Consider the following 16995-nt stretch of genomic DNA (forward strand, 5'->3'; position numbering starts at 1 on the left):
ACATTACCCACCTCTTCAATGATGGGTTTTGTCACAGATACCTTTATCTAAATATATAATTTATTTTTTCCAGAATTTAAACGCATAACTGGGTTTAGACTGGTTTATCCTAATAGTCATATACACATGCTTTCGTGTTATTTTAACGGTACATGGTGACTGTTTCAAACAACAGCTGTAGCTGAATCTTGTTTTTCCAGTATTTTCAAAGTAAGGTCAGACTTGGACGATGCACTGAGCGTCTGAGAGAAATGGTGATGTAATTATATTTGATAAATATTTAATACATGATTATACCTTTTCACTGTTGACTTTTTCATACAATTTGTTTTCTACATACATGACTTTGTACTAGAAACACTTCAATACAGTTAAAATGTGCTATATTTATTCATTGTTATATTTATGTATATAAAATGACATATGTATTTATGTGTAAATGTTTGGTGTTAGGTATCTTGGTAAAGATCAGTTTAATTGAAACAGTTGCTTCCAGTGATGCAGCTTGTCCTCGGTCTATAGAACAGTTTCTGCTGCACTCAGTAAGAGAAGTAGCTGCTTGATAACAATGGGTAACATCCACTGAGGTTGTTTCTCATTAAACTCAAACATTGAGCAATCACAGAATATATTTTTTTTACATGTCATGATATAAATATCCAAAGCTGCTGCCCATTTAATTTGATCATCATCATTTTTTCTTCTCATTTTTCTCTGATGCTCTTTATTATCTGCTGTTTGTGGTTACTTTCTGTATGGTATGCAATTTGTTAGTTAACATGAAACATTCAGTTAATAAATCATTTTATTTTTTCTAAATACCAGCATTTTTGTTTTGTTTTTACAATATTACAAAATGGGTTTGGCATTGCTTTAAATCTGGAATACAATTACCACAAATCATGATATCAAATTAAAATAAAAATTTGCTGATCATTAGTAACTTTATTTTTCATATATAAACAATAACACTGAATTACTCAATTGAAAACTAATTGAACACTGCATCAATCTTCCCTTTTTGTTTTTACAAATTTAGACAGTTATTCCTTGGAAATTATTGAAAAATTATAAGGAAAACAAAGACCCGTAAAATAAAGCTTTACCCAATTATTTTCCGACTGACCTGTAAAATAAATTGGTACTAAAATTTACTTTAATAACAGCACACCTTTAAAATGCTTGATGTACTTTTGACTATCTTCTTCTAAGACGTATTTTAAAGACTTCCCTGTCTCTTGCTCATATTTCTAATTCTAAATGTCTAATTTCAAAATAAAAGCCTTGTTGACGAAAGTCTCACTGGCGAATTTACGACGTCGTGCGCCGTATCAATTTACGGCAACATGGCAGCCTGCTAGCAAAAGCTGTGATTCCCTCCGCTCTGACCGTCAGACTCTTAAACTTCATCATGGAGCTAGACACCGACAGCACGAGACCGGCGGGTCGGTAACGGAGGGCTCGGGAAGGTGATGACGATGATGATGTGTTTTCGGAGGATTGCAAATGTTCGCTCTCTGGTGTCGCCGCGATCTGCGGGTGTGTGCTGGCTCGAGCCTGCGTCATGGCGGCACAGACAAACACCTGTCACTGAGTGCGCGAGGCTAAAGCGGTCTCAGGTGAGCGGCTCGTGGCTCGTCAGACTCAAAGGGACGGACAGCCGCGTCGGGTGCTGGAGTGGGATCCTCCCGCAGGTAAAACCGACAGGCTGGCACGAGCAAGGTACTGTGCTTCTGTACCGGGGAGGTCACGAGAGGTCAGCGGCTAGCTTCCGGTCTCTGCTGTCACCCAATGCTCGTGGGCTTTGCAGCGGAAAGACGAAGGAGACACCGGACAGCTCCCCGGCAGCGGACCGGCCTGAAGCCGGTGCGGTACCTGGACAAGGACTGTTCAAGTTCAAAGAGCTGGTGAGTACAGAGCTGTCAGTCTGTTACCTGTGAGGACGTGAAGTGTGTGTGTGCAGCAGGTAGAAGGAAAACAACCAGAAACACACCTGTTTAAAGTGTGTGTATCAGTGATAGAAGAAGCTTTTAGATCTTTAGCAGTACAACAGAGTATCTTGCATTGTAAATGTTACTTAAAGTATTTGGTGCTTCATGCTCATTCTGCAGAATGAGACAGAGAGAGTTAGGTCACTGGTTTAATGTTTATAAGATTGTTATTACTGGTGCCAGCCGCATGTTGAAGGCACAGCTGGAAAGATGTATCATTTCAAATCCTGCTTAAGGCTTAAAAATATTTAGTTTCACATACCTCAAACAGTCTTACTTTTTTTTTTTTTAGCTTGCAAAAACTGAAAAATCTGTAACTGCTAAAACCAGACGTTTTACCTCCATTCATAATTCATATGTGAAATAAATGAATTAGTTATTTTTTAGTTGATTATTCCACCCATCTGTTTTTCTGATGCTTGTTCAGGTCATGTTTAATGATTAATTTAATGATATTAGGAAGTACTCTGGGGAAGTACTTGACAAAAATGTGATATGTCAACAAATTAATGCATTTGCTAATTAGTTTTCATTGACTTACTTACCACATTGAGTTAACATGTGTCTAATCTGTTTTTCTGCAGTATGAAAATCCATGGACAATCCCCAACGTGTTGTGTATTTGCCGGATTTTGCTCGCTCCATTCCTGGGTCACCTGATCATCCAGCAGCACTTTCACCTCAGTCTGGCTCTGTTTGCACTTGCTGGCGCTACTGACCTGGTAATATAGAAACACACACTTCCACTAAAACAGTTATTGCACAGGTGATCTGTACACATCTGTACACAGATACAGACACTGCAGTGCTGAGTTCTGTGTATTTTCACCTGTTCAGGATTGTAAATTTATTGGGGATGCAAATTGTTTTTACTTTGAGACATTTAAACACATGGAAGCTGAAGTTATGATGAAGATTTTTGGTTTTCCATTAGCACTTCATGTTAATATCCACATCAGAGACATATTGTTTTTTTTTTAAAAAGTACTCATTTTGTACTGATCTCTATCTCAACTCTCTTTAAACTGATTTTTGGAGCTGTCTTGCACTGCAACAGAGCAGACAACATTATGTACATTAGCCATCTTTAATTTCTGGCTTGAGTGAAAAATCGGCTCATTCCACCAGCCACATACAAGACATGTAATTAACCGATGCTAAGCAAACATGTTTTATAATGAAGCACATCCCAGACATGTTCAGATTAGGATAGAAACTAAGGAGGGGATGTATTGACCCTCTCACTGCAAGTGGGAAACAAGGCTCCTTTACAGCCCTGAAATTTCATGTTTGCTTCTCTTGATTATTAAAGCATTTATCTAAATGTCTTAATCTCTTTCCCTGTCTTTCTCTCTGACTCAGTTGGATGGTTACATTGCCAGAACGTGGCCAACTCAGAAGTCGGCGTTGGGCAGCGCTCTCGACCCTTTGGCTGACAAAATTCTCGTCAGTATTTTATATGTCAGTCTCACCTATGCTGAACTCATACCAGGTACTGGACTCTGTGTTGTTTTTGCTCCCTAGTCGTGTGCTATTAAATTCAAGATGCAAAAAAGTAAAAGTAATGATAAATAACAATAGAGTTTTGTGATGTGATGACAACATGTACAAGGTTATTTATTGTCTTCCTCTGTTTTAGCTCCGCTGACGGCTCTAGTGATTTTCAGAGACATTGGTTTGATAGCTGCTGTCTTCTGGGTCAGATACAAGACCGTACCTCCACCGGTGAGACACATTAAATCATAAACACTTTGACAAGTTTTTGTGTTGATTTAATTGAATGTGAACTCTGACGCTTCAAGGTTTTTTGTACAAGACCTGCCAAAAGTAATAAGTGATGTCAGCGTGGTCTGCACTACCAAATTACACTTAAAAAACACTTTTTTCTTTTCTTTTTTCTGCAGGTGACACTCAGTAAATTTTTTAACCCCTGCTATACCACAGCTCAGCTCAAACCCACACTCTTCAGCAAGGTGAGACACACACACACACACACACAGAACCACCCACTCTATCACTTAAAACATTTTGTACATTGCTGCACTAAAGTGGAGATTTGGTAACACCAGAGCCTCACAGAATATGAGTGTGTAACTATTTTACAATTTACAACTTGTGCATGACAGTCACCAGATGCAGAAGCTGATAATCTGGCACAGTTAATTACAGAACTTGTACTCAGCTATGGGTTTATTGTCATTTTGATGAAGAGTTGATGAATTTGCAGGTAGAGGACTGATTATTAAAAACTGAGTATGCAAATGTCATAATCGTGTTAATCTTTGCCAGTAAACGGATTACGGCTGCAAATGTATTATGTAAATGTATTGGCTTATAAGTAATTTAATCAGGGAAGGAACCAAACCAACAGATCTGACGGTACTGGTGGAAATGTTAATCCCATTGACGTAAAGTCATTTCTTTAAAATTTGAATCTTTAACCAGAGATACTCTTCACATGCTGTCAAAATGTTCCTTTAGGCTCCACCACAAATTCTGAATAAGCTGCACAAAAAATAATGAACCAAACTTCATTTGTTAGAGAAGCAGTAGTAGTAGTAGTTGTTCTGTACATGAGAACGGTTCTTGTGCTGTCATATTGTTTTTATTCTGACTGTGTGTGTTTTCTGTTTGTGTTAGGTAAACACAGCCATCCAGCTCTTTCTGGTCGCAGCCTCTCTAGCTGCTCCAGTCTTCCAGTATACAGACAGTGTCCTGCTGCAGTGCATATGGTAAAGCACAGTCTATTACGTACGCATACACACACTGGCGCCATTCATTGGACCTTAATATCCATAATGCCCTTTTACCTTTCATCACAGTGTTTACAACAAAAAAAAAAAAAGTGATTGCGCAGAGGGCTTTTGAATGCAAATGACTTCATCCTAGTCAAGTACATAAATGCTGTTTGTTCCAGCAGAGTGTTCAGGTTAAGTGATTCAGTTCAATCTACAACTCAGAGTGAGTTGGAGTTGCAATCAGACTCAGGACAAATATTTTACGGTGTCACGGTAACCTACATTTATATACAAGTCTGCTTCAGCACGCTGTCAAACTGACTGCTCAGTTCAAGTTTGATGATTCACTACATTTGTTTTTTAAAGGTAACAGTTAATCAACTATAACGAGCCACTGGAGGATGATTAATAATTCCTCATATAACACAATAATAACCTGCTACAATGGAGAAATAATGCTGGTAGAAATATTTAAAATAAACAAATCTGACCAGTCAGATGGCTGCAATGAAACCACTGTTTGAAGTGCAGTATATGTCATAAGTTGTATTATTTTGCAGGTATGTAACAGCGGTGACAACTGCGGCGTCAGGCTATAGCTACTGGCACTACGGGCGCAAGACTGTCCAGGTGCTGAACACCAGATCGCCATGACAGCCACACCAGGAAACACCCAGAGGCCAGAACAAAAGCCGGGAATAGCCGCCGCAGAGACTCTGATCGTCCGTGGCAAAAGTCGGACGGACAGATGGACGATCGCCAGGAGCATTGAAACCAAGTAGCTGTGACAACCGTTTGTGAGTCACCGTGGCAATGACACGTGGAAACCAACCAAGGCCGCAGATGGTGTACTGCGAAACACTACAGAGACGCCTAACAGCAGCTCTGCTGACTGGCTGTGGACAACATACACAGATAGAAACAGCAAACACACACACAACTATACACACACATGTCAAGTATATGTAAGTGATCAGGCAAGAGCTTCTATTTTTTCTTAGTTTTTCAATCAAGAGGTTGTGATGTCAACCCAATCAGTGTCACATGAGTGTCAGTTTTGTAAACCAATGATTTATGATTAAAAAAAAAGAAAAAAAGAAGAGAAAATCAGCTTTGGTTTGTCTCTGTGTTTGTGTGCACATGTTCATGTGACTGTGTTAGATGCAGGGCTGGTTTTTTCTGAGGGGAAAAAAACAAAACAAATGTTTAATCTTATGAAACATGAATCTGACAGCTGATCCATCTGAAATCAACAGTCAGAGGATTTAAAAAATGGGTACAAAACAAAAAAGATGATGTGTTGCCATGGCTGCACAGGAGCCCGTCCTCTTGGTCCTGATCTGTTAGATGGTCCTGAGTCTTCAAAAAATGTATTCTTAATGCTAGAGCTTCAAAATATTAAAGGCAGTTATTCTATCATTGATTAGTTTGATAATGTAGATTTAACTGGCATGTAATTTTGAGCATCATTTTTCTAGCAGGAACACGTATTTGTTCCGGCTCCTTCATTGTGAGGATTTGCTGCTTTTCCTGTTTATATCACTGTAAATATATTTGAGTTTTGGATTGTTGGTTGGACATTTGGTGACCTCACTCTGGGCTCAGGGAAACTGTGAGGATCATTTTTAATTATCTATATTTTCTGACACTTCATAGACACTTCATCAGGTTAATCAATCGTCAAGATAATTGTTAGTCGTAGCCTTATTATTGATTAATCTGTCGTTAAATGTTTTGGTTAGCAGTCAAAAATGAAACATGGCAGCAGATAGAAATGATCCTTTTGGCTGAATCTTGTACATTTACATGAAATGATAATGTTAGACAGTGTGAGTTCTTATCTGAAATAACTTCTTTTTTGCACCAACAGTCCAAAACCCAAAGATGCTCCATTTGACATGATATGAAATTTAGGAAAAGCAACAAAGCATCACATTTCAGAGGCTGAAACCATGAATGTTTGAAAGAAAAAAACAATGAATCAGCTGTCAGTTAATTTTCTGTTTTCCAGCTAATTGTTTCAGCAGTGCTTCATGTGTCTTACTCAGGTAAAATTAAAGAGATTCCTCTGCTTATTTTCCCTCTTACGATTATGAAAAGTACCACAGGAGCTGCAACGCTCCTTTCAAGTTCTTCCAGTCTCAGGATCAATAAGCCCAATAAGCCAGAGGTTGTGTGGAGACTCGGTGAGAACACAAACTACTACCAGACTTTCTTTTTATTTATTTATTTTTTTTTGCTGAGCTACTCTGGCAGTTGTATCTGACTCCGCTGCTTTTTACCCTCAAGAAGACTTGTACAATGAGGGAAACGAAGCTGTGTAACCTTTTCAACTTCTCCACTCGTTTCCCAGCAATTTTCTGCACCACTTGGGTGATGCTGTTTCATTACCGACTGTGTGCGGATGACTGCCGGGCTTGAGTGAGTTGTTTTCGTGGCCTTGTGTGGGATGTCTGCTCATTATCTCTTCACTGAATAATTTAAAGAGTCTCATTTTTAAAATGAGATATCCATCACTGGGAACAAATTGATACCTACGCTCATTAAATGACTGTTTAAAGAAGTTCTGATGTTTTTTTTTTTTTTTGGCAGACTATAGTAACTTAAGTCCATATTTGATAAAAACAAATTAGAAGTGTATAATGTGGATGGTGCCCCACAGGCTTCTCGTGGTATTTGGGAAAAGCTCTTTAATTAGTGGCGCCTCCGAGATGAACTCTTGGAACAAAAAAAAAAATCGAACCTCTTTTCAAGCTCACAGAGGTGAACTTGTACTTCACTGGGATACATGTGATCATGGCTGACAGATATTGATAGCTCTTTTGTAGTTTTGCGTCGGTGTGGTAAAGTGACTCGGCTTAAACAACAACAAACAAAGAACTGATTTATAAACTGAAGCTGATAACTTCCTCTTGAATGTCTTCTGAACTCGTTCATGGCAGTGCAAGTTTTAGTAACATTCAGTTTTCATTATCTTTAGGGAATTTTGATGCAAAATAAAAACTTTTTGTCGAGAGGATAATAAACCATTTACCAAATTGGATGCAGTTTTTTTTACCCGTGACTGCGTAGTTTCTCTGTTCTTCTGGCCACTTTAGAAAAAGTAATCAGTCATTCTTTAGAAAGTCTTGCATATTCTAAAATCATATTAAAACCAGAGTAATTAGGAAGCCATTAATACCATATAATGTTATTCTGCGGTCATATTCAGAGAGGAATCTACGCCCTCATCTCAGGAAATGACTCCCACTCGCCTTTTGACCTTTGTGTAGATTGACTGTGAAATGGAAGAGAAAGTGGACGAAGTTTTACAAATTGGTCCAAAGCTGTAGTTGTTACAGGTCACCAGAAGGACACCAAGACACTGTATGTAGCATATATATATATATATATTTATATTTATTAGATAACATGGGTACCTCTATATACAGAAGAGAAGAGAAGGAAAATACATCTTAACAGTGATTTGATTCATTAATAAACCTGCAGTTTCTTTAAAACCATTTTATTTTATTAGTAGCAGCCGTGTATTTGATCATGTCTGTCATGGTGCAGCTGAGATGTCAGAACTCTAAACCTGAAGTTAAGTCTTGTTCCTTCACCCTGCTGAGAACATTTTAAGTCGCTGTAAAGCCTCTTCTTGGCCACTAGATGGAATAACCTGAAAGAAACTCAAATGATGCTTTTACATGAGTTATACATGAGCTCACCTTCATCACTGTTTTCAGTGAGGAGGAAGGACGAGGAGCTCAGCAGCAAGATGATACCTCTCAAATGGATTATACTGATTTAATAAATATAATAATAAAAGGCAACATGACTTGGCATTACATCATGTCATGATAGATTGATGTATATTAGAGAGATATGTGCTGTTGGATTCACTCATATATTCCATTACCAGTGCTGATCACAGCTGCATAAACAGTCAAAACTTGCCTTCAATTATGTGTGAATGAATAATAATCAAATCAAATTTTTTTTATAAACTGCGCTCGGTCTTGTCAAGCAGCAGCAAACTTTAAAAATAATACTAAAGTGGGGTTGGAAACTTAATTACAAATAACATACACACCACTATTGACTTTATAACACTTTTATTTGATATATTCAGATGAAAATTTACAATGTCAACCAATTATTCACAAATAGTTCTTCAGAGCCCCCGGGATGATCTGAAGAACTAAAACTGGCATTTCTCCATTGGTCTATCTTGCCTGTTAAGGTTACTATATTGAGGAGTTAGCCTAAATTGACTAAATTGACTAACAGCAATAGGGATCAACAGATTTTTCAGGGCTGATTCCGATTATTAGTAATCAAAGAGACAGAAATATTCAGAACCGATGCCAACACAAAACTACTGCTACATAAAGACACTCGCCATGGCTTTCAAGTTTCTATTATTTTGTCCAACCTATTTATATCAATAAAGATAGGCTAAATAACAGAAACACCTCTGTATAAACAGTATAATCTTCATGAAGGACAATTTATTACAGGGCTGTTGTATTAGACTATATCAGTTTTAGCTAGATGTTCCTAATAAATTGTCAACTGAGTGTACATTAATAAGTATAAGCTGTATGCACAGGCTGCAATAATCCTGACTGGAATGAATTGATTGCTTTTGGTGCTGTTTTCACCTGGGAACTGATACTGGCTCCCTGGCAGCCTAAAGATGTTGTTTAATACTTTTATCATATATTATTATTATCATCCCCATATAAAATGTTTTACCCTCACTCTTCCCCTTTTAAAAATGTAGCGCAGTAACACCTTTACTCAGAGTACATTACCTTTCATTAACAGCAGTGAGTGACCGTTTACGTGCTGACGTCACAGTAGTGTCTCATCGCCAGTCTCTGGAGTTTCTGTTACCGGTAGAGTTTATTGCTGCTCTATCTGAACACAGTTAATGTTGTTGTTTTCTTCATTATAGTGACTAACTACCTGCTGTACATTTAAACTTACCCACAGCTTTCTGCTGCTTATAGCGAATTTCACTGATTCAGCATTTGTTTACATGCTATTTAGAACTGATTGTTACTTTAGCTTAGCAGTTAGCTCTGGGTTCTCTCTCTCTCCCTGCTCAGTGTGTGTGTCTCGGACCAACAAATTAACTTGTACATAAGAGTGTTGTGTTTTTGTAGCTTCAGAATATTGGACTGCGATGTTTATTACAACTTCAGCGATGTCTGCTGTCATGCTGTGGACACACAGCTCCGCTCGCTAACCGGAGCTACAAACAAACTAGCATGTTAGTTATTACTCACGAATCCCTGAGTTGTCATCTGGAACAAGGGTGATGCCCGGTGATGGGAACCATGAGTGGTAGGCTGGAGACAACAGACCAAGCGATAGCTGCGCGGGAGACTTCTGCTCCTCAATGTGTTTCCTGGTCCTCTCTGTATAAGTGTGTACAAGACAGTTTTCTCAGTCACCTTATTCATTCACTTCACTCATTTACCTCTCATGCCGAGTTCGTTGAGCTTTAAACCAGCTGACAACATTAGCAACACACAGTAAAATTAGCTACTTCTACATTGAAAAAAATGCTATTATGGCTAGCGCGCTAATCGCGGTTAGCGTTTCACTTTAACACACGTTAATGACGCAGTATAAACATACATACTTAATGACATTTGTTTATCAGTCTACAGCATTATTTATTCCGAAATAAACGACATCACACTATCAACAACGTGTGAAGCAGCCACCTCCATCTGTTGTATTTCAGAGTTATCTACTGAAATGCGCATGTTCACCAGCCAGCCCCGACCTGTCCTGTGTTGTAATACCACTTTGTGACGCTAGACGCTGTGTGAGTCAGCGGAGCGTCAAGTCTGCCCTCAGTCTCACGAAGAACAACTTCCGGCAGCAGGAATGGCTGAACTTCCTAAAAGGCGATATACATCCGTATCCCGAAGGACCGCTCCCGACAAGAAACCACGTTCAATGGCAAAGAAAAGAAGCAACACGAGTAAATCTCGATGTGGCTTTCCACCGCTGGAGACGGCTCCTGAGAGTAAAGAGATGCGGTTTGATGCCGAGCTCGCAACTTTCCTGTTAGCCTGGTGAGTAGCATCAACATTAGCTCTTTAGCTAAAAGTATAATCAGTGCAAGGACTGGTAAACTGTACCGACAAACATTGATATTGACGTTGTCGACAGACGTTTTAGCGGTTACTAGACTTGTGTGTGTGTGTATATATGTATATGTATGTATTGTGTGTGTGTGTGTGTGTGTGTGTGTGTATATGTATATGTATATGTGTGTGTGTGTGTGTGTATATGTATGTATGTATGTATGTATGTATGTATGTGTGTATGTATACATATATATATATACATAAAATGAATACAATTTAAAAAAGAACTTGTATGATCTAAACTATTTGTCCTATCACATGTTTGTCTGCATCAGGACCAGAATTCCAGTCTAATCACCACCAGTGATGGACCCACACCTGCCTTTTCTTCTGCATCTGGCCTCATCAACCACATTACATTAACACCTTGAGGTATTATCCCTGCACATGACAGATATTGTCTATACTGTGATCTTTTGCACATCCTGCCCAGCAGGAGTTTTGTCATTCGCAAACACTTTTGTGCATAGTTGTGTAGTATGGTTTTCATTTTTTATATTTATATTTGACTGCTGTAGTATTTTACTTTTATTTCCTATGAATACATTAATTGCATACTACACCAAGCCAAATATCATGTAAGTGAAAACCTACCTGGCAATAAACCTTATTTTTCTGAGTCTGTCTTTGTGATTTTGTCATCTCTCCTCATGCTGCTATAGCCTGCCAAGGACCACCCATGTGTCATGCAGTATGCTCTTGATTTCATAAATCTGCAAGTGTATGACACTGAGGTTACAAGTACAATTTGGATCCTAATTTCACACCTGAATTTAACTTGTAACCTGAGTGTTACACACTTGCAGGGATTTTGACCACCAGGTTTTACAGTTTTGTGCTTTGTATGTGTACAGATGTTGACAGAAGCTCTTCCTCTTTCAGTGTCTTCGTTGCCTCACACTAATGTTTGAAAAAAAAATTTTTTTTTGTATGTATAAATAAATCTTCTACAAATTCTTCCCATGTACATGTATCATTTATTCATAAAGTCTTGTTTTTATTACAGTATATGCTAAATAAGGTTTAAATGGATGATTGCTACATCTTATGTTCTGGAGCTGTTAAACATGTCCTTATTTTTCCTTCTATGTTATATATGTCACAGGGATGGCAGAATCCACCTCAGCTGGAACCACACCTTGCTGTCGCCTAAACCAGCAAGAAATGGTAAGTCATGCGCCCAATGATTTAAACTAGAAAATGGTATGTGATTATTAATATATTTGGCCTTGAATATTACAATTAAAATACTTGTTTGGGAACATGCTGGCTCAGATTTGTTGTTCAGGAACTTATCGTGATGGAGTAATGAGGAACTACTCAGTAACAACTGTTCACTTCACTGACCAAAGCTCTACAAATAGTAAACTACCAGTTAAACCACAACCATGTAATGTTTAACATAGCCTGCTTCATGCTGAGATGTGTATTAGTTAGCAGATTTTTTTAAAAAACAAAACTGTTGTTGACTGTAACTATACGTGTATCCAGGCTCAAATTAGGGTGATTTTGAGCTTGTAAAGTGATGTTCACAAATAATTCCAATGTTTGTAGTTGTAAATCAACCTTTGTAAACCTGGTTTTGTTTGACAACTGCGCTTCCACTTTCAACAAGACGTCAACGAAGATGTCCAGAGACGTCCTTGTTTTTGAGCTTTCAAAGCTGCTGCAACAAACCGCTAAAAGAGCCTCTCTAACATTGATACAGATGATTTAGTGATAGAGGCGAGAGCAGCCAAATGTGCCTTCACACTTCACAGCCCAGCTCTCCAGAACCCACAGACAGGCTGAATCACACTAACAAGGACAAACTTTTGGATCTGTATGCTTATGTCAGCACAGGCCTCCGGCTACCGTTCACTGATTCAGTCAGTCCTGCATTAAGTGAGAGATCCTGTCTCCTCCAGAGCAAAGGAAACCTTATCTCTGCCCGACGATATGTGGGGTGGGGTGGGCTCTTTGCTGTCCTTTTTATTTTACTGAGCAGGAACTGAGATTAAATTGACGTCTGTTATTTTTGTCTTGTCTGATTTGATAAAGGCTATCACTTGCTGTGTGATGCTTTTGATGTTGTGGCTTTTGACATCCCTGTCTTCTCCTTTCAGAACAAGTAATGCAGCAGAGTCATTGGGATGTATCCTCTGTAGGCCATGAATATTCACGCAAAATGTCCAATATTTGATGAGATATGACAGTCTGAACAGTGGTGGACCGACCCAGTCCTAAAAGACATTTTCACACTCAATTCTGGTGCTACACAGCCATGCAGATAGTTTTTGGTTTCATCTGATCCATGACTGAGATTTCTGGTGTTCACAGAACAATTTCATTTACGAAACTTAGCAGCATCGTGTCTTCAGACTCTGTCCCCTCCTTATTCTGTATGAGCCACAATATACATGCTGTGGACAGCTTTTACAGACAGGAAGTAGTGAGCCAGCCCTTTGAAATGTTTTGCAGAGATCTCAGGAAATTCAGTGGGCTTTTGTTGGGGAGAAGACTGCAATTAAAAGAAGGTTTTTGGAAAGGCTCTCATCAGAGCTGGTGGGGAAAGGCTGCTGCTGCCACAACATCCGGATGCACTTGACATGTCTGTAGTTACAACAAGTAAACATGTAGGCATTCTCCAATTGCTACGCAGCTCTGTGGGACGGCTGCATTTTAAAATGTGTGTGTGCAGGCAGCTCTGGGGTGTCACTGAACGCGTCGTAGGCACAGAGACTCTCTGAACTGCCAGAGGTTCTGAGCCAAACTTCACTTCAAACTTGACTGGTTATGAAACCCACTGAATCAGAGTCCTTATAGTCCTTACAGCAGGCCTACACACAGCAGCACCAATACAAATCCATATGGGTACTATGGCCATACACACACACACACACACAGGCTCACACACACATGCACACTTACGTCTTTTCTGGTCCTGAAATAGCTCTCAGCCTCCCACTCTCCCTTATATAAGCTCCCAGCACGGAGATCTGCTGGTGAAGACTGGGGTGTGTGCAAATGTGTGTGTGTATATACATGTGTGTTAGTGCATGTGCCTGTTTGTGTGTGCACGTGTGCGCCTCTGTCTGTGTGAGTGCCAGTGTGTGGGCAGTAGGAGTGTCTTGAATCGTGTGTGTGTGTGTGTGTGTGTGTGTGTGTGTGTGTGTGTACATGCATGTGTGGAAACATTTGTGTTTGTGTCGGTGGGTTGCAGCTGGTAACTCTGGGTGCAGCAAATTACAAAAACAGCTTTTTGAAGGAAAACTGTTTTTTATTGAACAGTCCGAGTCTTATTTTTGTAGTTGTTTTGTTTTTTGTTTTTTTTGTAGCGGTTGTCTGTTTGTTTCCTGCTGAGAACTGGTGACATCATTAGTGCGGCGCTTAGCAGGGAGAGCAACACAGCCAGTCAGACAGTGAGGTTGTAAACAAACCCTGAAATAAGACGATTATCTGACAGGATTTTACCCAGAACTGAAGGAACACTCAAACTATTAAATTATATTTATTACAGCACTGTAATTGTCCATTGCATTGAACGATTGTATGAAACACGATATACAGGAAGTGCCACTGTTCAACAACTCTCTGTAGGAGTCTCTTTGTGAAACCTATATTTTGATCTTTATATTTGATCTTCATATTATACTATTAGATCTGACATTTAATCCGCATTTTTGATTTAGAAAATGAAAGTTTGATTGCAATACAACTACTTTGTATTTTTTGCAATTTATTGTTTTTCTGCGTAATTAGCAGCCTTCTCATTTTTCACTTTACAAGCTTGTCCTGAGCTGTGTGTTTTGCAGGGTGGTGTAGATGTCTCTAAGCTACAGTGACCATTGTCTTCTTGTCACAAGAGGTGTGTGTGTGTGTGTGTGTGTGTGTGTGTGTGTGTGTGTGTGTGTGTGTGTGTGTGTGTGTGTGTGTGTGTGTGTGTGTGTGTGTGTGAGAGTGAGCTAAAATGAGTTTTAATGGATCTGCAGCCAGTAAAACAAACTTTTTCAGTTAAAATACACAAAAATTTAAAGCTCTGATTCTTGATTATATGATTAAACTGGGTATTTGTTTATTCTTTGTTGTCTCTTAATAAATCTAAAACGATTACCATGAGGCACATGAAGACCAGATGCTGTAATCATGATATTCAGTCTTAAATTATTCATGTAGAGAAGAAATCCATAGGAGGACCCTCTGCCCCACAACTGCCGTAAACAGGCAGCAGTTAACTGCTGATGGTACTGTGCGTTCACCCCGTCCACTGGACTCTCTGTATGCAAATTCGGAGGAAGATCCTGAACTGAATCCAGCTGAGACCAAACCTCCCACCCCAGCTGTGGGAGCTCCTCGGTGCCTCCGACTCATCTCACCGAGCTGCAGCACAGAGCACCTTAACTGCTCTTTTGTGCTGACAGCCATGGAGCTGTTCAGCGCTTCCCCAGTGTTTGCTGAAGCAAAGCACCTGCTGTGTTTATGTGAACTATCCGAGAGTGTTATCTAAATTAAACAGCACTGTTTTTGTTCTGTAGATTCAAAATCCCTTTTCATATTTGTCTATAATTATGATTTGATGACGATTGACGATCAGCTCTCACGCACCGTGTCTTCAAAACATCATGTTTATTTTGCATATCTGACGGTTTTTGTATATTTGATAAATTGGGCTCTGGCGCTGACTTAACAGCATCAGGTACGAACTCACAGTATCATGGCAACATCAGTCTCTGCACGTGTCTTTTCAATGCACAAAAGTGTGAGTGTGTAGGAGGCTGCAGGCTGGTAAAGTGGGCTTCGAAAGAGTGTGTGAAGCGTTATATCTGCGTGTAGGGCAGTGTGAAGGTCACAGGGTCATGCTGCGGCACAGGCAGAATGCTGTACTCTCTTGTGTCTTAAAAAGTCCACATGTGGAAATCAATATCTCCCTGCATTGCAAGTGCAAAGGCACATGTGTGCAGAGTTGTGTGGTTGGTAATGAGTGTCGTGTTTTTGTGGCTTATTGCTAAGGCACTAATGGCACTGGAAGAAAAGTAGTACATGTCACTATGAGTGTATGTGCTTTTGGAAAACAAACATTTAGCTGAATGAGATAGAAGTGAAACAACATAATCAGTTTGTCAGTTGACAGGAAATTCACTGTAGGAATAAGAAGAAATTAAGTTGAAATTATGACATTGTAAAAAAAAATATGTGATTGTAAGTCAAAATTTGGACTCGCAAGATATTAAGAAAAAGATTTGGACTTACTACCTCATAGTTATGACTTGCTTTTATGATTTTCACACACAATGTCAAAATTTTTAGTCAATTTAAATGATTTTACAACAGGTTCATTTTCATTATTCATAACTTTCTTTCCGATTTTTACTTTTTCTGGCAGAAATGTGCTTCATTAAAGAATATTGTCTCTGCTAGTCTGGATAATCCACCGACCTCACTGTGAACACTTTTCATCAAAGCTACTTTCTATTTAAAAAAAAAAAAAAAAGGTTCCAATAAAAACTGCAGAGTCTGTGAATAATCATTAGCTGCATCCGCACAAAGAGATAAATGTGTCAGCTGACATACATCCCCGTGAAGTCAGCGGAGATGCATTTTTATGAGTATTAGTATTTTATTTTTGTTGTCTGCTGCTCTGCAAACACTTCAGATGTTTTACACAGATTGCTTCACAGAAACACGACTGGATTTGTTAAAACACAACAAACAGTGGCAGATATTACAGACAGTCACAGGGTCGTGTCCTTATCTGCAGCTTGCTCCTCTGAATCATCACACACACACTCTCACTCTTAATCATGATCTCTCATTTACTGGAGTGTTCATACACCAAAAGGGAGACACTGTTGTTTTACAATATCGTCAATTATTCAATCTCCAATGTCTCGCCCACTCTCTTCCTTCCTCTGTTATAATCAGCTGTGTTTGTCAACATAAAAATCTAACGCCAGCATGTGTATTTTAAATACAGTCTACACTCCTGTAAATACTTTTGGCCGAGACCCCATAGTTCTTGTTCAGGGAAATCTTAATGCTGCAGCAAACAATGATATTATAGACATAGCGTTTTCTAACTTTGTGGCTCTTTCCTGTGTCAACATGATAATTTGCTCGTGCACAAAGCCAGGGCCT

At 39.1% G+C, this 16995-nt stretch overlaps 1 protein-coding gene across 1 annotated transcript; it reads left to right on the forward strand.

The window, feature by feature from the left end:
* The first annotated feature begins 861 nt into the window (after positions 1-861).
* crls1 (cardiolipin synthase 1) lies at positions 862-7315 on the forward strand. The gene is made up of 7 exons (XM_022752881.1): positions 862-1907; positions 2576-2713; positions 3354-3483; positions 3631-3716; positions 3896-3964; positions 4632-4723; positions 5290-7315. Exons 1-7 carry the CDS (start codon positions 1473-1475, stop codon positions 5381-5383), a joined length of 1044 nt encoding a protein of 347 aa, XP_022608602.1. The 5' UTR covers positions 862-1472; the 3' UTR covers positions 5384-7315.
* The last annotated feature ends 9680 nt before the right edge of the window (positions 7316-16995 follow it).

The sequence above is a fragment of the Seriola dumerili genome, unplaced genomic scaffold (assembly GCF_002260705.1).
Source record: "Seriola dumerili isolate Sdu_G_001 unplaced genomic scaffold, Sdu_1.0 BDQW01000187.1, whole genome shotgun sequence".
Taxonomy (NCBI): domain Eukaryota; kingdom Metazoa; phylum Chordata; class Actinopteri; order Carangiformes; family Carangidae; genus Seriola; species Seriola dumerili.

Coding starts and splice junctions, on each gene's coding strand:
- crls1 (XM_022752881.1), top strand. CDS start 1,473: ATGACGATGATGATGTGTTTTCGGAGGATTGCAAATGTTCGCTCTCTG. Junction 3,484..3,630: donor CTATGCTGAACTCATACCAG/GTACTGGACTCT, acceptor CCTCTGTTTTAG/CTCCGCTGACGGCTCTAGTG. Junction 4,724..5,289: donor GTCCTGCTGCAGTGCATATG/GTAAAGCACAGT, acceptor ATTATTTTGCAG/GTATGTAACAGCGGTGACAA.